Source organism: Chiloscyllium plagiosum, unplaced genomic scaffold, assembly GCF_037043375.1.
Source record: "Chiloscyllium plagiosum isolate Xiang-an unplaced genomic scaffold, Cpla_swu_hap1 HiC_scaffold_39, whole genome shotgun sequence".
In the NCBI taxonomy this organism is placed as follows: Eukaryota; Metazoa; Chordata; class Chondrichthyes; order Orectolobiformes; family Hemiscylliidae; genus Chiloscyllium; species Chiloscyllium plagiosum.
This window is the reverse complement of record NW_028270177.1, coordinates 9,962,125-9,983,693: the sequence shown is the minus strand read 5'-3', so window position 1 is coordinate 9,983,693 and position 21,569 is coordinate 9,962,125. Positions and strand designations below refer to the sequence as shown.

The following is a 21,569-nucleotide window of genomic DNA, read 5'->3' as shown; positions in this document are numbered from 1 at the left end:
TTCAGCACTTTATCAAATGCCGTCTGGAAAGCTAAGTACTAGCTCCCAGTATCCACACATTACCTCCTCAAAGAACTCCAATTGATTGATCAAACATGATTTCCCTTTCACAAAACCATGTTGACTCGACATGGTTACCTTGAACTTAGCTGTTTGTCTCCTCAGATGAGTGTTTAAAAAAACAACTATTGTGTTGTGAAGGCAAAGGTATTGAGGGCATTCTGCTTTGTTTCCTGTCCAGTGCTTATCCTTTAGTTAATATCACCAAACAAAACTGATCATTATCACATTACTGCTGTGATTTTGGCTTTCTCTGCAAAATTGGCTGCTGCATTTCTTTTATTACAGCTGTAATTAGACTCCAAAAGTACTTCGTAGGTAGGATCATGCTGCAGAGTTTTTCTGAGGTTGTGCAAGCTGCAACATATTTGTAACTTATCTTTTTCATCCCAATCCCAAATGGCTGGGCCCTTATTCTGAACCACAGACGTACAGTTCCAGACTGTCAAACCAGGGGAAATATTATTTCAAATTCCACCCTCTCACCTTAGGAGGGTGTAGGTTCAGGGTGAGAGGGGAAGTAGATTAAAGGGACCTAAAGGGCAACTTATTCACACAGAGGATGGTGCGTGTATATAATGAGCTGCCAGAGGAAGTGGTGGAGGTTAATACGATTACAACATTTAAAAGGCATTTGGATGGGGTATAAATAGGAGGGTTTAGAGCGATATGGACCAAATGCTGGCAAATGGAATTAGATTTATATAGGATATCTGGTCGGCATGGACGAGTTGGACCAAAGGGTTTGTTTCCATGCTGTATATCTCTATGACTCTATGACCCTGTCTCTCAGAATGTTGTGCATTTCAGTGCGATTTTATTTTGTTCTGAATGTCAAAGAGTTTAGACCTATTCCAGTCAGTCTTTTTTTATCAATCTTCCCAGGAATCAGGAATCTCTGTTGACCCATCTTTAAACTGAGAATATATTTCCAGCAGTGAGAAGACCAATATTACGCAGTGAGCAGCCTGATGAATCCTTCCAGAAGTTCTGTTTTTGTATCATCAGCCACCTAAAGCAACCCTAACAAACCAAGCTACTGAAAAATTCACATGTACAGCTTGTTTCCCTGATAATGCACATTTACGATGTACTGCTTTTGCCTTCCCATAAACTGATACCTCCTCATCTCAAAAATTATGTGTGCAGCTTTAGTCCTGATGGTGGAATTGTCAACAAGTTGGAACATTCACATTGTTGTCCTTTTATGAAATCTGTTGCTTATACTATCTCATCTGCTGTGTCGCGATCAGAGTTACTTACTGTAGTTCTGAAGACATGGGTTTGAATCCCACCATGGCAGATTGTACAGTTTGAATTGAATAAAAATCTGAAACTGAAAGCCAATTTAATGATGCCTATGCAACCACTTTCAATGTTTGTTAATGCCCATCTCATTCACTTATGCCCTTAGGGAAGCAAATCTATCATTCTTACCTGCTGTGGCCTCCATGTAACTCCAGACTTACAGCAGCATGGTTGTCTCTTAACGATCCTCTGAATGGCTTCACAAGCCTTATAGTCTAAGGGCAGTTAGGGATGGGCAATAATTGCTGACCCAACCAGTGATAGCCACATCCCATGAATGGGTATGATAAATAGACAATCTCTTTCCTGGGGTGGGTGAGTCCAGACCTAGAGGGCATGGGTTTAGGGTGAGAGGGGAAAGATATAAAAGAGACCTAAGGGACAACCTTTTCACACAGAGGGTGGTGCATGTATGGAATGGGCCGCCAGAGGAAGTGGTGGAGGCTGGTACAATTGCAACACTTAATAGGCATCTGGATAAGTATATGAATAGAAAGAGTTTGGGGGATATGGGCCACGTGCTGGCAGGTGGGATTAGATGGAGTTGGGATATCTGGTCAGCATGGACGAGTTGGACCAAAGGGTCTGTTTCCATGCTGTACATCTCTATGACTCTATGAATGAATTTTCTTTTAAGTCAGCACATCATCTGGTATTCACTAGGCTGGAAGAAGAAACCTAAATAAGCCAATGATTACTGGTGCGCAGATTAACCACAAATAAAGTGAAAGGTGAGAATACCCCGACATAGAAACTTGGGGGGCAACAGCATCCACCCGTTACATTATTATTGGTTTATAGTTGAACGGAGCAGAGTGGAAGTGCTGTCATTCATGGAGCAGGTGGAAGCCTTAACACTCACATCCTTGTGGCCTCATTGTTCTTGATATGGGAGTTTCTCGTCCCAATGCATCATTGCTTCACCAGTCTACTGCAGAAAGGAACTTAGACAATGATAAAGCCAGAACTCCAAGTTGAAAAGACTTTTTTCTTTGAAAGGAGGCATCTCCTGTTACCGCTAGAGTGAGATAATTATATCATGTGGTAGTGTTTGTATCCTTGCATTATGATTCCAAAATGAAAACGCGTTCCCTTTGTTTGTTTGCTCACTGTTCTGTCCAGACTGGGGGGTAGTTTTACAGATATCAGTAATCCTGTAATTCCATTAAAGCATATAGAGGTAACGGAGAGGGCGCCAATTGGTTTGCAAGGATGAAACCAAAAATGAGTGGAAGTACATTATCGGGAAACAATGGCCACTGGGCCTCATGGATAACCGAAGACTGAGGGGTGATCTGCTTGACATTTTTAAGTTTATTATGCAAAAGGGAGAGTTCCTTCTTGTGGGGAGGAGCATCTTGAGGCCAACAATGTCAGACAGTTAGTAAGAAATTCAAAAAGGAATTCCAAAGAAACTACTTTCACCAAAGAATGCTGAGAACGGGGAATTTGCAACCACTGTGAGTATCAGTGTATTTGAGGGGAAGCGAGGTAAGCAAATGAAAAGAAGGGAATAGATGGTTTGGATGATCTACTGAGAGGAGGAAAAATAGGAAGAAACTTGGTGTATTTGGGCCGAATAGCCTGATTCTATGCTGTGTTTCTATGTAGGCCAATGTAAGCCTCTCCCAAGTGCCTAGTTTTTGGATGTATGTCTAGATAAAGCTCCTGAGGGGAGAACAGGTCTTAACACACATTTAAACACAGATATTTTTATGCAAATGTCATAGAACAGCAGTCAACAGTAGGACACCACTGATGTAGATCCCACCCAGCCTAAAGGTGATGAGGCCAGTTTTAATGCTTCAGTTGATGGTTTTGTTGATATTAATTAATCAGGTGTAATGAGATATTCTGGTCTGCGTATTTGAGTATTGTAGGCAGTGCTTACAGCTGTAAACTTAACAGAATCGTAGAACCCTGCAATATGGAAGCAGGACGAAGCTCCTTGGATGCTGCCTGAACTGCTGTGCTCTTCCAGCACCACTAATCCAGAATCTGGTTTCCAGCATCTGCAGTCATTGTTTTTACCTCATTGAGTCCACACTGATCCTCCAAAGAGCATCCCATCCAGACCCACAAACCTATCCCTGTAACCCTGCATTTCCCATGGCTAGTCCACCTAGTCTTCACATCCCTGGACACTATGGGACAATTTAGCATGGCCAATTCACCCTGACCTGCACATCTTTGGACTGTGGGAGAAAACCAGAGCACCCGGAAGAAACTCACGCAGACATGGAGAGAATGTGCAAACTCCACAGTCACCCGAGGCTGGAATCAAACCTGGTTCCACACCCAGAAAACCATTGTTTTCAAGAAACTGTTTATTTTGATATGTTAATGCAATTGCAGTTCAGTTTATTTCCTACCTCATGGTGTTTATTTGTTCTCCTGTGCAGACCTGCGATTGATGAAACCTCCCTTGCATCTTGGCGGGTTTTGTCACAGTCGACAGATTCTTTAAACCACATCAAACAAGTGACCGAGTCAATGGAGTCACTGACTGATGAAGGTAAGAGTAGTGTTTAGTGCACGGCTCCTTTACTCTATTTTAAAATTCTAATTTGAGTGTCTTCAAAACACACCGAATGAAATGCCAATGAATCAGTAAGTAAGCAAAACACACAGTTCCCCTTTATAGAACATTAGAAGGTGAAAATATAGGCGGCACACAAAATAGCAACAGCACCTTTGTAAAGGGTAGAGAACTGCTGAATCTCAGTGTGTGTGTGTGAATTCCTTGAAACGTGTTGTGCAAATGACGGCTCAAAGCCTGCACACACTGTTCCTCTGCCTGCTGTTATAATGAAGATGATGAACCCATCTCATACTCTGCTCAGATACAAATGTTCATTCCGGAGGCTGAGGAGATCAGTAGCCTGAGTTGGGTCATTGATATCTGACATCACAAAGCATAAAACTCAAATTGTTTAGATCAGAGTCTAGCTCAAAATATCTTCACTGAGCTAATACATCATCACCAAGATGAGATTCTGTTACTCAGCTTGTTGGATCACAGTCTTCCAAGACCTGAGTTGATTAGAACATCTCATCAGTGAAGGAGGTAACCTAACCATATCACACTCTTGCAGGTACAGTTGCGTGAACAAACACACACTCACGTGTGCACACACACAACACACTCTGTTGGGCTCCATCGAATTTACTACCAGTCTTCTTTATAGTGAAACTGTACCTTTCTTATTGTGGTTGACACTCCACTGTATTAGCAGCAGCAAGTTGGTGTTTTGAAAGTTATTTACATTGGGCATAAAATTATGCTTAATCTTAAGGTACATTTAAAGAAAGGGAAAAATGCAGCATTTATTTGGAGACTTGTGATGTCTCCAGTTTGTGAGAAGGGACCATGATATAGCCTCATGATTTTTGACACCTGAATTTTATCAGAGGCCACCAAAAGCAGATGTATTAATTGGGAATGTTGCTGTCCATGTGCACGTGTGTGTGGTAATGTGATGTTACAGTAGGTGCTGAACATCGATGTTTATTGTCAGACTCTGCATGTGTACTGCACGCTCCCACAGGTACAGATGTCATGGACGGGCAGCTGATGGGAGAGTTCGAGTCCGATGCTAAAGAACTGGAAGCAGACTCCTGGAGCCTAGTAGTGGACAACGACTTTGTGTGTCAGCAGAAGAAGGATGTGATTAAACGGCAGGATGTTATCTATGGTAAGATTTGACACTTATTCCTGTCTTAAATGGAATGATTTTACGTTCGAAGACTTTATTGGAGCAGGAAAGGCCCTGAATTCAAATTAGTCTTGTTCTTTTTTTATATATAAATGAACATCACCAATCAACATCCTCACTGCTTCCTTCGATCTATTCCCCAGGCATGCAAATGAGTGTCCCTTGAAACCATTAATGTTGTCTGTTACAATGACCTATCCAAAGGTCTCTTACCTCTCAGTTGCAAAAGTTTCCTCCTTGCCCTTCTCATTTTATATTGAGGAATCTCCAGGAAGGGTACAAGGCCCAGCAAACAGGAAAACACTTGAGGTTAGAGAGGCTAACGTAAACTGAGAGGTATTTTGGAAGAGAACCAGGTTTGGGAAATCTAAGGGAGAAATTTTACTGTTGGGGGCTTGAGCAGAAGGCCAGTGTGTTTAAAAATAAGTCTTGACGCAGTGAGAATGAAGGCTGGGCAAAGTGTTAGACAACACAATAGAAAAACGTTCAAAAGAAGTAGTGATCATTAAAAACTAAGTCCATGGAGTTTACAGCAGGGAAAGAGAAACTGGAGCAAGGATGAGAAATAGAAACTTTATACAAAAAGTCTTGATAATTTGTAAATATCATAGGGTGTGCAGAACAGTGTTGGCAAACTGGTATTGGTGCAGAACCCTGTGTATACTTGGCATCTGACTGGTTGATGTTTGCTTCTTCAGAGTTAATGCAGACGGAAATGCACCACCTCCGAACTCTGAAGATCATGTCTGAAATCTACAGCAAAGGGATGACAAAGGAGCTGCAGTTTGAAACCTCGACAGTGGAACGTATCTTTCCCTGCCTGGAAGATCTGATAGACATCCACACACAATTCCTCTATCGGATTCTAGAGAAGAGGAAAGAGTCCTTGGTGGCAAACAGTGAGCGGAACTTCTTCATTAGAAAGATCGGAGACATTCTGGTGAATCAGGTAAAAAGGATTTACTGAGCCAACGTGTTCGTTTAATTGTTCTTTTTAAATTGAAAGTTGGGGATTAGGTATCCAGACTGTAACACACAGGGACGAGTATGTGTTCAGGGTTACAGGAATAGAGCTGGGAAATGAGACTGACCGGATCTATCCTCAGAGAGGACTGGACCGGGCAATGTGGCTTTCTGTTGAACTAATTTTACTCTGGGATGTGCAACCCTCAGGCGACCTGATTTTCTGTTTGAAATTTGTGAGGCTGCAGCCTTGATCTGGACTGTCCCTAACATTGCTGCTGTTGGCTTAGTGCTGAATGAATCCTCAATGAGAACACCATCTGACTCACGAGCATGCTTTTCCCATCAAGATGTTTGAGACCCAGGCTAACCATTGAAAAATAAGAATTTAAGAAATAAGAACACGGTAAACCATTCTACCCCTCAAGTCTGCTCCACCATTCTCTACCATCACAGCTGAGCTCCTGTCTCAACTCTGTTTTCCTGCCCACTCCCCATATCCCTCCAAAATCAAATATCTATTGTTTTCAGTTTTAAATATACACAATTATAGAGCATACCCAGTCCTCTTGGACAGTTCCAAATGTTCTCAAATCTCTGCATAAAGAAATGTCCACTTCTCTCTATGCTGACTGTTGTATCCCCCATAGACATTCAGAAGTTTCATTGCTTCCAAGGTTTGTTTGAAGCTTTCAAGGTGGCAGTCAACAGATTCATTTTTATTCAGAAAGGCAAACAAGTGAAGCAAAATTCACAAGAGGCAATGGCCTAGTGGTATTTTTGTTGGACTGTTCATCCAGAGGCCCATGCAATGGTCTGGAGACTTGGGTTCAAATCCTGCCTAATCAGATGGTGGAATTTGAATTCAATAAACAAAATCTGGAATTAAGAATCTACTGGTGACCATGAAACCATTGTCAGGAAAATCCCATCTGGTTCACTCATGTCCCTGATGGAAGGAAACTGCCATCCTTACCTGGCCTGACCTACACATAATTCCAGACCCACAGCAATGCCATTATCTTTTAACTGCCCTCTGGGAAAATAAAGCATGGGCAATAAATGCTGGCCTAGCCAGCGGCGCCCTCATTCTGTGAACAAATGTTTGAAAGAAATTGAATGGGTCAACAGTGAATAGTGGAATACACTGAAGAGGTTAAATGGCCTCCTGCTGTTTTTGAGTTGAATCATTCTCTTAACCAATTATGTGTTTTAATAATGCTTTTTCCTGCTGCACTCCCCCAATTGTTTTGTCTCCTGAAAATGTTGCTTCATGCTTGGGTGCAGCTTATTGTCCCCCACTACTTTTGGCTTGCCTTGGCAATCTTTGAGTGAAGCCAGGCGATGGATGTAGATTGAAAAGGTTTGGGGGCTTCTCCCTGGAGAGAAAAAGCCGAGGAGGAGATCCGGTGGCGGATTTCAGAATCATGATCAGACTAGATGGTGGAGTAGATAGAGAGAAGTCGTTCCACTTGTGAAAGGAGGGAGAATGAGAGGGCGTAGATCAAGAATGATCCGCAAAAGAGGGTGAAATGAAGAGAACCTTTTTTACTCAGTGAGCAGTCAGGGTATGGAATGCCCTGTCTGAAAATGTGGTGGAGCAGGTACAATTGAGCCATTCTGGAGGACACAAAATGATTATTTGAATAGAAATAATGCGCATGGATACAGGAGGAAAGCACGAAATGTTTTCACCAGGAGATGGTGGGAATCTAGAGTGCATTGCTTGGGAGGGCAGTGGAAATCATAGAATCCCTGCAGTGTGGAAGCTGGCCATTCAGTCCATCGTGTCCATACTGACCTTCTGAAGAGCATCCCACTCAGATCCACCCTATCCCTGTAACCCCACATTTACCATGGCTAACCCACCTGACCTGTACATCCCTGATACTTTGGGACAATTTACCATTGCCAATCCACCTTACCTGCATATCTTTGGACTGTGGGAGGAACCAGAGCACCCAGAGGCAACCCACACAAACACGGGGAAAATATACAAACTCCACACACACAGTCGTCCAAGACTAGAATCGAATTTGTGTTGCCCTTGCAATCTTCCAAAAGAATTTGGATGAGCACTTGAAATGTCTTTCAAGGGTATGGGCCAAGTGCTGGAAAGTGGTATAAGTATACATGGGTCAGCACAGACTTGATGGGTAGAAGGACTTCTTCTGAGCTATGAGTCGATGAACAAGAGTAAACTACAATGCTTGTAGGAGAGCTGGTACAGGTATGATGGGCTGGATGCTGCCTTCAGCACCGTCACAATTCTGTGATACTTTTAAGACTTCACCTGCAGTGATTTGCGCTTCACTGTCTCCCGTGTGTAATGCCATGTTTGTGTTTGGCAGTTCTCTGGACCGAGTGCTGAGCGCATGAAGAAGACGTATGGGAAGTTCTGTGGGCAGCACAACGACGCCGTGAATTTTTGCAAAGAGCTCTTGGCAAGAGAGAAAAAGTTCCAGGCCTTTGTCCGGGTGCGTCGTCACAGTCACTCCGCTCATTGCCAACTGTAAAGCTGAAGAATTTGAAACCTGGGAAAACTCAATCCATGCCTAAATTGTTTTATTCTGTGTTTGCAGAAAAAAATGAGTAGTTCCATAGTTCGCAGATTAGGAATCCAGGAGTGTATATTACTGGTTACTCAAAGGATTACCAAGTATCCCGTGATTGTCCAGAGGATAATTCAGCATACCAAAGGTAATGGCGTATCTGTGACATGCCTTTAGTTCCCTCCTTGCAAAGGCTGTGAACTCATTCTAATTGTCTACACTGTCGTTTCCCAGTAGGAGGTCACCACTGGCACAGGAATAGGTGTCGTTTATTAAGCCTGTCACTCCTCTTCTGCTATTCAGGGCCTCCTGTGACACAGTGGTAATGTCCCCACCTCTTGACTAGGAGGTCTGGGTTCAATTCCCATCTGCTCCAGAGGTGTGCTATAACACCTTTGAACAGGTTGATTAGAAAATCTTATTTTTCTATTAGAGGCTCTTGTGGCGTGGTGGTAATGTCTCCATCTCTGAGTCAGGAGGCTTGGGTTTACGTCCTACTTGCTGCAGAATTATGTTCAGAAGTCTGAACAGGTTGATGTGAAAATAAATCTTGTTCTGCTATTTGCCATTTTGGATTCAGGAAAGACATATCAACCCTGTTTCCTGCTTTTTGATCAATAGCAGTGGCAACCTCCCACTCCCACCAAGTTATTGCCTGTCAATGCTCACCGTGTGAGCACACATGCAATCCATCCAGCCACTGAACCCCAATTCAGCATGTGTCACTTTATTGAAGTCAAACCTGAAAATGTGTAACAGTGAGAATATAGAACATGTTCACATAGAGGGGTTAAAGTGAATAGTATTGATCCACTTAATGGTAGATCAGCATTTGGGGGTGGAGGTGAGAGAGAGTAATAATGGAAGAGTTAAATGAGGAAAGATGGGGGGAAGGATCAGGTGGAACATGAATACCAGCATGCACTTGGGAGTTAGTCTGAATCGAGGTCATTATCCTTTTCCCTGATCTTCACAGAAAATGATGACGATCACGCTGATCTCACAAAAGCACTTGCCATGATAAAAGAGGTGATCGCAGCGGTTGATAACAAAGTAAGTGAATTTGAAAAGAAAACCAGGCTGCAGGAGATCCACAGCAGAACAGAGACCAAGGCCATCATGAGGATGAAGAGCGGCCAGATGTTTGCAAAGGAAGACTTGATCCGGAGGAAGCTGGTACACGATGGCCCTGTTACATTAAAGACTTCAGCAGGAAGACTAAAAGGTATAGCCTCTACACTTTATGAAGTGCACGGCACTCTTCAAAGGGATGTTGGTCGGACTGTGCTAGAGGCCATTCTCTGTAGCAATGAGGGCCATAATTGGTAACACTGCATCTAACATTTCTCCTCCAAATGCCAACCAGCAAGTGAGGGAATAAATGAGGAGTGGATTGCATCTTTGTTCTACAAATTGCTAGAATATATCTATATACTATCTATAGACAGCTCCCTGTCTCCATAATTCTTATTTGCTTCTGTCATAGCCATTTCCAGGCCCATCTTTGCCTATGGATATTAAAGTTTTGAGTTTGATGTTTATGTTTGAAACCTAATCCACCCCAGTCCTTTATGCAGCCAAGATCTATGTAGTTCCTGTCTGAAATGTGTTCTTTTCCTACGTTTTCTTCCTTCTTTCATGGTATGAAGATGTCAAGATCAGTGTGCATTGCCCATCCCAAACTGCCCTTGAACTGAGTGGTTTGCTTGACCATTTAAGAGAATGGTTTGAAGCCAACCACATTGCTGTCATATGTAGTCCTGACCAAGTCAGGACAGCAGATTTCCTTCATGAAAGACCTTTCGTGAACTATGCCCGTTATCGGTTCTGTACTTTTTTGATGGAAGAAAAGTTGCCAGCCATTTCCATTTTTGCCAGTACCATGTATTAGGAAACAGCGTAGTTTTCATGAATTGAATTGCAGGTGTGTCCTTCCACATATTCATAGTTCCAGAAAACAATTGCCAGTCAATGCCTAAAATCCTAGAAGTCAGGTCAGGAAATTGTGTGCCTACAGAGAGATCATCTAAAAGGAAAACAGTCAAAAGGAAACTATACATATGTGATTTTCTCTGTTTGCCAGTCAAAGAGAAATGAAAGTACTGTCCCTTTCTCTTCACCTCTCAAAACGTTGATGATGAACCTGCACTAAAATATGCAAAAGATGAGCAGTTGTCCGAGGATGATTAACCCTGCAGTACACCATCCTGTTCAGAGTTGATATGACTTTACTTTGTTTCTTGTGGTTATGACTGGTTTGTACTTAAACAGCTTTTATGTAAGATGTTTATCTCTTGCTTTGTAGAAGTCCAGGCTGTGTTGCTTTCTGATGTGCTGGTGTTTCTTCAAGAGAAGGATCAGAAGTATACTTTTGCTGCACTGGTGAGTTAGTAATTCTTTGAGGGTTGATCATATCTAGATATTACTTGACACAACTGCCTGTGTAACATTCTGCTCTCCACCCTGCTGATATATTGACTAATATGTGTGTCTCAGTTGTGCTGATAATTCTAATTCATGTCAACCAAGTAAAGATCATAATCATTTAGGTAGAAGCTGGTCTAACTTATGCAGTTTATTTGGGAATCTCATACTTACATTTGTAGATGAATTCTGCAGGAGCTGGGCTGCTGCTGTGCTGAGGGAGTGTTGTATTGTTCTTTCATAGTAGCACAAGAATGGGATCTGCCATTCATCTCCACCCCCAGGAACTTGATTCAGTGCTTAGCTGAGACACTGTCTGCCTGTTTGGGTGTGTGTCAGAAGCTGCAACAGGAAGTCAATAGGGCTGGTTGTGTCAAGTGATGAGATCACAAAGAACTTCCTGACCCCAGTTAACTCCAAATTAGATCAAATAGTAGGGACATTTGGGGGTGGAGCTAAAACTCCACCGAGGGTATCAAGAGGACAAGGCTGGTGTTTCATGCAATATGCTTCCATTATCGACAGAACGTTCTATCCTTTGGAGACCTGCCATTTTGGGTGTATTGCCAGTTGAGTTGTTCTTGCATGTACTCTTGTACAGAGATTGATCATTCGCGCAACCCCACCCCACCCCCCCACCCCCAGCACTCTGTGGAAAGGCTGATGCTTTTAAACTACAGTCACCATTGTCACGTGGAAAATGTGGTCACACACCTGTGCAGAGCAAGATCCCACTAATTAGGCATTTAGTTGTGCTTTCAGTTGTAAGAGGAGACAATCCAGTAAACTTTGCAAGAGCTTGTGCATCCGTGATAGTTTTGCCACCCTGAGCAACCTTTTGGATTTGATCAGATTTTCCGCTCTCTGGAATCGGCATTAATCCAATAATTCAGCTCAGGCTGGAGACTGAGTTCATGCTCAGGATTTGTAATGCAATGATGTAATCACAGGAAATAAGCTAAATGTTTAAACCATTGCAGGTTTTAATCTGGTGTGGGGAAATTCCTCTATTGTGACCATTTCAGTGTTAAGCTAAGAAGGCACAAGTGTCATGAGCTAGTTTACACAAATATGCAAGTGTTTGGATGAGCCAGGATATTTATCACATTCTAATCTCCAAGAGTGTCTGATCTTTTGCTTGAATCAGAGTACAGCAGGACAGAGCTGCACTGAAGCAGGGGGAAGATGGAAGCAGAATCCTCAACAATAAGCTTTTCATTTTGCTTTCTTCTTCAACCCAACCTCATGGATCAAACGTTTGGCTGTCTGCCCTAATTCCCAGTGCCATACTTTGTTTTATAGTCCTTCTGTGAGCTGCCCTGGAACTTTTTATTGTATTAGAGGCTCTATAGAAATGTAAGTTTTTGTGTCCTGGAATCCCTTATCCACAAACAGGGACTGAAACTACTGAACGTGTGGGAGAAGATTTTCACTAGGGTCACTGTTGAGTAGCTATAACTCGACTTCCTGTCTTCGATTCATTTGACACATAAATTATTCAGTCTTTGAGCAGTTCCTATTTGTAGATGAGAATGACGTTGTTGCAATAGAGTGACTGCAGTTGGAAAATGCTGATTGTGCGTTTTTTTTTGCTGTGAACTCTGATTCTTAAAACACTTAGCGCTGTCAATTAAACCTTCGAGTCATCAACAGAAGAGATCTTAAGATATTATCCCGTTCCCACCCAGAGACATCCCCTGTTAATAGGCTGTTTAATTCGGAAGGTCAGCTCAGATTAGGACATTTAGTTTATGTGAACAATTCCACAAAATTAAGCTGAAAGGAAGATTCAGTGACACTATCTGCATCAAATGCCCTGCATTGCTATAATCCTTTTGAGAATGTTGTGGGTGACGACCTCTGTGGTTTCTGCTTGGAAGCTGCATCGGCAAAGCAAGCCGGTGCGAGTTTTTCTGGAGGCTAATCCCTCGACCACACAGAAGCCCAATTCCTGTTCTCCCCGGTGATGAGGCTAATGGTTTTCTGACACAACCTGTAGCGGAGCGTGCCACGGTAAACCTGATGTGTCTGATGCAACAACTCTCTACCAGGCACAGTGCCAATGTTACACGGCACACTGTACTTCGCCCAGTCAGAATGCAGTGACATTTGAACTCTCTGTCCAGGATGTGCTTCAGAGGTTTGTCATTCGTCCAAGCACTAGGCTGCACCCAGCATCGCTGATCTTACAGTGACATTGTCACAAAGCCTTTTGGTTTTCCAGCACCTCTCAATCACAATCAGGCTGCTGCTGTTTAACCTGCATCCTTTTGTAATAAATGTTGGTTCTCCACTCGGTACATACGTACAGTCCTTTTGCCCGTTGTGCTGATGTCCCATCAGCCTGCACTATGGTTCACTTTTTTATTGGACTTCATCCTCGATGTTTTAGTCACATTTTATTTCTTCTACTTTCTTCTAACCTGACAATAGACATACAGTTCCCAGTTCACAGCACTGGAGCATCACTGTCACTGGTAAAGCACCTGGCACCCCACAACCCCCCGCTCCCACACTATGTGTCTTCCCCCCATTCCCACCCCGCACTTCCTCTTTCACTTTTTCTCCTCTCCCTTTGACTTTCTTTCCTTTCTCCCTCTCTCTTTCTCTTCCTCTTTCCCCTCCCTTTCAATCTATCTCTTCCTCTCACTCTCTCTCTGTTCCCCCTCTTTTTTTTCCCAATCTGCCTCTGACTCACTCTCTCATTCTCCCTTCATGCATTGTCTCACTCATTTACACACTGTTGTTCTCACTCACTGTCTCATGTGCTCACTCATTCTCATTTGTCCTTGCATGCACTCTTTCTCTCTTGCTCTTGCTTTCTAGCTCTCTCTCACATGCTCTCTGTCACGTATTCATGCTCTCATGCTATTGATCTTTCACATTTGCTGGCACTCAATCTCTCTCTCTCGCTCACTCTTAATTTTTTTCTCCCATCTCCTCTGTGCTAATGCCTCATTGGGGTGCATCATTGGGTGATTTTAATGTAAGGCAATGTTTAGGAGCATGTCAATGTCATACTGTTCACCAAATGGGCTTCGGCCCCATAAGCCCTTGTTTGTTCTCTTACTTGGTAGAAATTTACCCTGAATTAGTAAGAAATTTACATCCTTTAAAGGATCCCAATGAGAGAAGATACGACTTGGTCCCAGGCTGGGGCCATATGCAGAGTCTGCTTTGTTCAACCAGATCTGTGTATTATTGATTCATTACCTGCCCAATACTTTGCTTATATGACATTATATCTCTTTCTCCATCACCCTTAATAAAACCTAACAGCTGGGAGACATGCCAATGGCAGTGTACTCTGGTCTCAGTGCTGCCCCTATATGTCAACTCTCATTATTTGTGCCACAAAGATCAGGTTTTTGTTGAGACAGGTGTCTTAAAGCTTATTAACAACACTGTTTACGTTATGTGTAAGTCTGTGATATTACAGTCTGCATTTACTGATGTTACTGTACATTACATTCTCACTGAACTGACTGCATGAGATAATGTCTAAAGCCGACACAGGTCTCTTTTTACATGTTCTGATCTTATGTATCTGTCTTAAAGGTACATGCCTGTTTGCTCTGGGATCTAAGCACTGTTGAAATCAATAACACCTCAATTTCTCAAAGTCTTAACACCTGTTTTGAAACACCTGTTTTAGGACCAGAAGTCTACTGTGGTGCCACTGCAGAAACTTATTGTGCGTGAAGTAGCACACGAGGAAAGGGGCATGTTCCTCATCAGTGCAGCTGCCAAGTTACCTGAGATGTACGAGGTACATGCCAGCTCCAAAGAGGAGAGGACGAACTGGATGCAAATCATTCAGCAAACTACCAGCACGATGTACGTAGCTTTGTCATTAGAGCCGAGCAGACAGTGAAATAAACAGCTGCCTTTCACTTTGCCCTTCACCTCAGATCAATATTTCAAATGCTGTTCCTTCAAAGTGAAGCAAAACGTAGTGATCTCTCCTGGATGATATCTGTAGCTTTAATGTGCATGACCGACACCAACAGAAAACAATGTTATGACTCAAAATTTCCTATTCATATCTTATGATCTGCAGTTGGCCCTGATCACCAATTCCTGGCCTGTCTTTGGCCTAAGGAAGAACAATCCTTTAACAATCGTTATGAACCAATCGTCACCAAACTTGAGCATGTTAATAAAGCAAAGATACTTGTATTGTGCATTGTTGGCTTCAAAGGATGGATTTTACCAAATATAATTTTGGCCACCTGACTGTCCTTTAGGAATTCAGGAACATGGTGCTCTAAGTTATTTGTTGCTGATGGGTTGTGAGCTCAAACCTGGTTTCCCAGGAGTGTGCAGTCAGTCACAAGCCCCTATCAACGAGTCATCTGGCATGAGAGCCCTCATTACTGAGCAGTGTTTTGCCCCATCGTCCCAGATTTCTCAAATCAATTGGTAGAAATTTATCTCTTACCAGTCAGAAATATGATTGGGAAAAACCAGCATCTGCAAGTTCCCCTCCAAACCACTCGCCATCCTAAATTGGACAGTTCCTGCACTGTCACTGAGTCAAAGTCCTGGCATTCCCTCCCTAATGGCATTGTGGGTCTACCTACAGCACATGGACTGCTGGGGTTCAAGAAAGCAGGTCACTGGCACCTTCTCAAGGGGCAACAAGGGACAGGCAATAAATGCCCGGACAGTGACACGCGTATCCCTTCAGAAAATAAAAAATAAATACATACATGGTTTCCAAACTTTTAAAGATTCTGAAGAGTGAGGGTGGGTCTTATCCCCAGGGGAGCTTGTGAAAGGCTGAAGCCACCCTCAAGTTCTACCCTGTTCAGTCAGACCAGTGTAAAGTGGCTGTTCATTCCAGCCAGAAAAACCCATGGCATCATGCATGGCCTCCCCATGTTCACCTAGGATATTAAATTCCTCTCTATCCCCCCTGAATGAAGTTGGACACTGCCTTGAACCCTTTGCTCTGATTGATCTGACAGGGGTCAGGATGAAGATGAAGGAATTCCCAGTGAGTCTGAGGAAGACCGGCGGCAGCTAGAGAGCAGAGCCAAAGAACTGAAAGGTACATCTGCTTTATTTATGGAACATGTGCAATCACCAAGAACCACAACTGAATGTTTCCGACCTAGTTACTGAATAAGGCTGGGGCTCAGGGCTTGGGTTTTTATGTGTGAAGTCTCAATGTAAAGCTGAAAAATTTTTTGCACATCATATGAGACACAGCGGGGGTGGAAGCGACTGTGAGCTTTTATTAAGATTATTGACGTTTGCTCTGTTAGTAATTGTTAGATGGTTATTCAGAATTAGATAGTCAGTGATCATTAAGTAAATGAAAACCAAAAGAACTCTGGATGCTGTAAATCGGAAACAAAACAGAAAGTTGCTGGAAAAGCTCAGCAGATCTGGCAGCATCTGTGAAGAAAAACCAGAGTTAATGTTTCGGGTCCGGTGACCCTTTAACCTATAAACCGAAACTTTTCTAGCTGCCATCAGTTCTGAGCAAGGATCACCGGACCCAAAACATTAACTCTGGTTTTTCTTCGCAGATGCTGCCAGGTCTGCTGAGCTTTTCCAGCAACTTCTGTTTTTGTTCATCATTAAATAAGTGGTGTTTTCACTCCCTGGAGAGAGGAAGATTCAATTTTTCCCCCTCACCCTGTTCTTCAATTTTTCCCCCTCACCCTGTTCTGTTATTACCCAAGTGCCAATCTCCTGCCTTTTACCCATATCCCTGCACATCACATCTATCCAAATAATCATCAACACCATCTTGAATGCCTCAGTTGAACCTGCCTCCTCCACATTTCTTGCCATTCCCCACCCCCACCCCGACATTTTCTGTGCAGCTGCTGACTCCCTAAAGTGGTATTTGGGGCAATAATCCGATCTCTCCAGTGATTCATTCCCATGTGAATGTTGCCAATCGATTCCAACAGGTCACCCAGAGAGCACAACCTCTGATTAAAGGGTTGCCCGTTAAAGACGGGGATGAGGAAGAATTTCTTCTCTGAGGGTAATCAATCTATGAAATTCTTTACCACAGAGAGCCATTGATGTTAGGTCACATTGCACATTCAAGCTGAGATAGACAGAGAGATTTTTAATCAGTAAGGGAATTGAGGGTAATGGGAAAGGGCAGGAAAGTAGAGTTGAGGATTATCAATCAGCTATGTTCACATCGAGTGGCAGATCAGACTTGATGGGCTGAATGGCCTACTTCTGCTCTAATAATTTGGAAGGAGAGCTTCATCAATCACTTGGAGTCATAGAGTCATCCTTGTATTTATACAGCACCTTTTAATAATTAAAATATTCCGGGAAAGGCATTCCACCTTTCGGAATTGGGCATGAGCAGTCAGTGACATCTGTTTATATGATGTATTCTGTTGCTGGAAGGCTAGATTATCCATGACAACTTTCTTCTCAGTAAGTGGATGGAGTATGTGGTTCATACCTTGAGCCTCCAACAGGTTTAGTGACCAGGAGGAGGAACTGGACAGATCTTTCCTTGTCCCAGGGGCCTCAGTGACGATGGCACATCCACCATTAATTGGAACTGAACCGTTACAAGAGTTGGCCAAAACGCTTGCAAGAACTTTGTATTTCTGCAAGCTTTCATCAATTTAAAATGAGAAAATGTAAATGATTGCTGAGGAAATCTGCTTATTACATTAGCATTTTTAATTAACAGGATCAAGGATTATTTGAAAGAACCTCTTGTTTATATTGCTACTTGCTATTACGTACAATGAACCAGATCTTCTTCCCACAAACCATAGGGGAATTCACTTTTAATCAGGAACCATTTACTGACTGAGGACCATAGGCTTCGATTTCAAAAATGTCACTTCCATGTTTGTTTTGTCACCTGACATGCTTTTTGTGGGAACTTTGTTTTGGGTTTTCCCCTTCCCTCCCTCCTGTTGACCTCTGACCCCCCCCCCCCCCCCCCCCCCATTAGATGCCAAGAGAAGGTGAAAGGGAGGAGGGGAAGGTGAGGGACAACAGGAATCAGCAGCCAAGGAGCCATTCTGAACTTGGACATGGTCAATTTGATCAGTTGAGCTGGATTCCTGTGTCTGATGGAATCGGAGAGGAATTGTCCAGAGTTATTTTCTTCCTGGTTTGGGGATTTTAACTTGCACCTTACAGAAGATGATGTGGCTGTAGGTGGGGAAGAATCTGGGGGAGTAGAGCACAGTTGAAATGGTTGTGTTCCAGTCACTGAGCATAGACCAGCTGGTCATGTCCACCACCTTCGTCCATTCTGTTTACTTAACATTTGTTGTTGCTTCAGAACCAAGACCAATGCCATCCTCACTTCGCAATAACAGGGTAGAGATAAGCAGTTTGTTAGTCTTGTTTAGTTCCAGGGCATTGACATTAATTCTGGTTCTCCAAATGCCAACCCACTAGAATCCACTCATTCCATACCAAGTTAATATTGAACTAGGACTTTTCACCCTGTTGCTTAGTCCTGCACTGGACAATAGACTTTGATGTTGCCTCCTCTCTTTTCTAGTTTTCTTTCTTCTGCATAGTTGGTTTTGTTTCCTCCTCCCATTTTACCTACACACCCACTGTTTGACAGTTTAAAATTTGTTCATTTCATTCTTTGAACCACAGAGAAGCTGCAGGAAAGAGATCAACAAATCCTTTCACTCTTGGAAGAGAAACTGAGACTGTACAAGGAAATGGCGGAGGCTACTGGGCACGAAGAAGCTTCGCAGAATCTGATAACCAGGTCCTTGTTCAGAGCAAATACAGAAGATGCCCCAAAGGGAGAGTCCCTACTCAAGGATGCAATGAAAGAAGGTCAGTTCAAGCAGAAGAAGCCACTGAGGTCAACATGTAATCAGTCATCTGTTTGTGGCTATAAAAATGTCATTTTGTTCAGTAAATAGCATTTAACAGACCGATATCCATGTGTTGAATTTGTCAGCAAAAGATTTTCAGAGATTTACAAGGGTTTCATTGTAAAACTATAGATTTGCATAAACCCCAGTTTCCGCCTTTCTGTTCTGGGCTCTCTCAAGAAGCTATCTCCTCACTGGGGAAGAACTCCGCTCTTTTTTTCTGTTTTTTTTTTAAAATAGACTCACCACATTAATAAAATATTCAAAAGAACTACTTTTGTTTCCCCTCTTAGTTTACCAGTGAGAATGTGATAACAACCAGGCATTGGGGTGACTGTTAATTATCCTGTTCAGGCATGCTGTGGTACACCTCTGGGGCATGTTCGATCTGAACCCAGGCCTTCTGGCCGAAGGTTGGGACACTACCACTGTGCCGCAATGTCCGTAAGAACTGAGTTCTTTAATGCAGAGTCCAGTGACGTTCCCCACTCCCCACCTACCTCAATCAACCCTGGTTTACTTGCATTTCTAACATTGACAAAACAATGGTAAAATTCTGGAAGAGATTACCAGTGGCAATGTTCAGGCAGAACACCAGGGGAAGATTTTATGAAGAACTTGTGTTAAATTCTTATTTGGAAAGAGGATTTTTAATTTAGAATCACATTAAGGAAGCTGATGAGTGGTTTGCAATGGCAGGCTTGTGGATTGCAATGGTCTTCTGTTTACAAAACTACCACGTAGTTAATCACTACTGGCCAATCTCTAACCAGAGCTGGCAGTCTGTATGGTAGAAGTGGCAAAGCACCAGATGCAGTTAAAGGGCTCTCAATAAATCATGATCAATCCTGTCCTGGAGGTTGGCAACTTGCAGTCCCATGAGAAAAATCTTATTTCCCTATGACTTCTTGTACATCTAGCTCATGCCAAGCTGCTCTGTTTATTAACTAACTTTGAAGTGGTCTTAAACCACAAACAATTACAAGCTATTACTTTCAATGGTGATGCATGACTCGTCAATACCAAGTGGGTGGAACCTCTCATCCAAGCGAGAACACGCGACTTAAAATTTCCTTTAACATTGAGATTTTATATAAAACATTTTCTATGTACAAGATGTAAGTTTTGATACTATAAGCAGCATTTAATCATTCCTTGTCACCCTGTGGGAGTTGATTGGCCACTTTCTTGAACCATGGCAGACCATCTGTGGTGCTATTAGGTAGGACATTCAAAGATTCTGATCAAGCATCCTTGGCTGAGGACAAGTCCATGAGTGGACAACATGAGCAATTTTGAAATGTTGCTTGTGAGACTTTAATGATGCACAGTTGCCCTGTATCCCATTGCCTGATAATGCCAGGGAATAGTTTCACTCACATCATAAACTGATGACAAATAACAGGTACTATAGAATGGTGGAGCAAGCTCATGGGGCTGATCAGCCTACTCTTGTTCCTGTTACTTATCATTTCCATTTACCTGTACCATTTCACCAATGGCTCAGATGATAAGTACATGACCTAGTTTGGAACTATGCCACACAGCTTACCCCAGCCCAAGGTTCAGTCATTGGTCTGTAGGCTAATAGGTGGTATTAGCTGGGGTAAAGGCTGAGGCAGTCCCAGGTTTGAGAGCAGGGATAGTAGTGCCAGCCTATATATTTAAGCCCCGTCAGCTAATCCTTGGTGAAAAGTCCAAGTGTCCATAGTTCAATAATCCAAAGGACAAATGCAGGATTGTACCAGGAACAATACCTATGGGGTAATAGCATAGCACGAGTGGCTGAGGCTTCATTGCCGTTGAGTTGAAATCTCAGATATCCCAATTGGTCAATGCCTTCAACATGCTGTTAGCAATGGTTCAAGAAGGCTGCTCGCTACTACCTGAAGAAAACTTGCAAAGGCATTATACATTGTCCTTGCCAGCAAAGCCTAAATCCCAAGAGTGAATTAAACAAAAGCCTGCCTCTTCATAAGGGGACAGAAGTAGAAAACTGACTTGCCTATACACTCCTCAGATATGCAGCAGCTGTCCACAGAGATAAAGTGATCAGCATCTCTCCGCCTCTGTCTAGTAGCCTTTCTGATACTGTTATCTGACCAGCAAATGTGGTCACTGTGTATACATAAACTGCTGACTATATCCTGGAAATACCAGGCAGGAGGTTTGCTTCAGTTGAAATCAATCAAATCACAAAGTCTAATCTGAAGGCCTGGAAATGAGCTCAGCTGATACAGACAGACAAGAACATTTCACGTCCAAACATTCATTCGATCTTGATGTCTGTTTTCTCTGGTTCATTGTTAATTGTTTGCACTCACCAGAGGAAAAATATGTTTAGCTTTCAGTGAGGGGACTGGGTCTGTCCAGTTCACGCAAGAATTTGGATTGAGAAGGTCATCCATCACTCACCCTCTTGGTTCATCCATCCAGAAAACTCATAATTTCCTCTTTTTTTTAACCTACAATTTTTTTTTTTAAAATTAATCTCGAGTTTTTATCTTCAGCCCCCACCTTAACACCCAAAACATCTGTCCTTTGTTTTTTCATGGGATGTGGGTGCCACTGACTGGGCCAGATTTGTTGCCCATTCCAAATTGTGACTTTCCCAGCCATTTCAGAGGGTAGTAACATGTCAAGCACTAGGGTGCAGAAAGAGGCCATTCAGCCCATTGAGTCTGCAGTGTCTCTCCAAA

The 21,569-nt window shown here is 42.8% G+C and overlaps 1 protein-coding gene across 6 annotated transcripts in view; it reads left to right on the top strand.

The window, feature by feature from the left end:
- Nucleotides 1–21,569, top strand: part of LOC122540917 (A-kinase anchor protein 13-like) — a 417,382-nt gene that overhangs the window by 370,795 nt on the left and 25,018 nt on the right. For 5 of the 6 annotated variants that reach the window (XM_043677213.2, XM_043677212.2, XM_087981477.1 and 2 more), the window contains 10 exons: nt 3,771–3,883; nt 4,887–5,063; nt 5,783–6,033; nt 8,399–8,524; nt 8,630–8,747; nt 9,576–9,824; nt 10,905–10,981; nt 14,679–14,860; nt 15,994–16,076; nt 18,641–18,829. In XM_043677213.2, coding sequence (XP_043533148.2) covers nt 3,771–3,883; nt 4,887–5,063; nt 5,783–6,033; nt 8,399–8,524; nt 8,630–8,747; nt 9,576–9,824; nt 10,905–10,981; nt 14,679–14,860; nt 15,994–16,076; nt 18,641–18,829 — 1,565 coding nt within the window. The remainder of the gene's footprint in view (nt 1–3,770; nt 3,884–4,886; nt 5,064–5,782; nt 6,034–8,398; nt 8,525–8,629; nt 8,748–9,575; nt 9,825–10,904; nt 10,982–14,678; nt 14,861–15,993; nt 16,077–18,640; nt 18,830–21,569) is intronic. The other variant, XM_043677208.2, reaches the window with a different exon arrangement.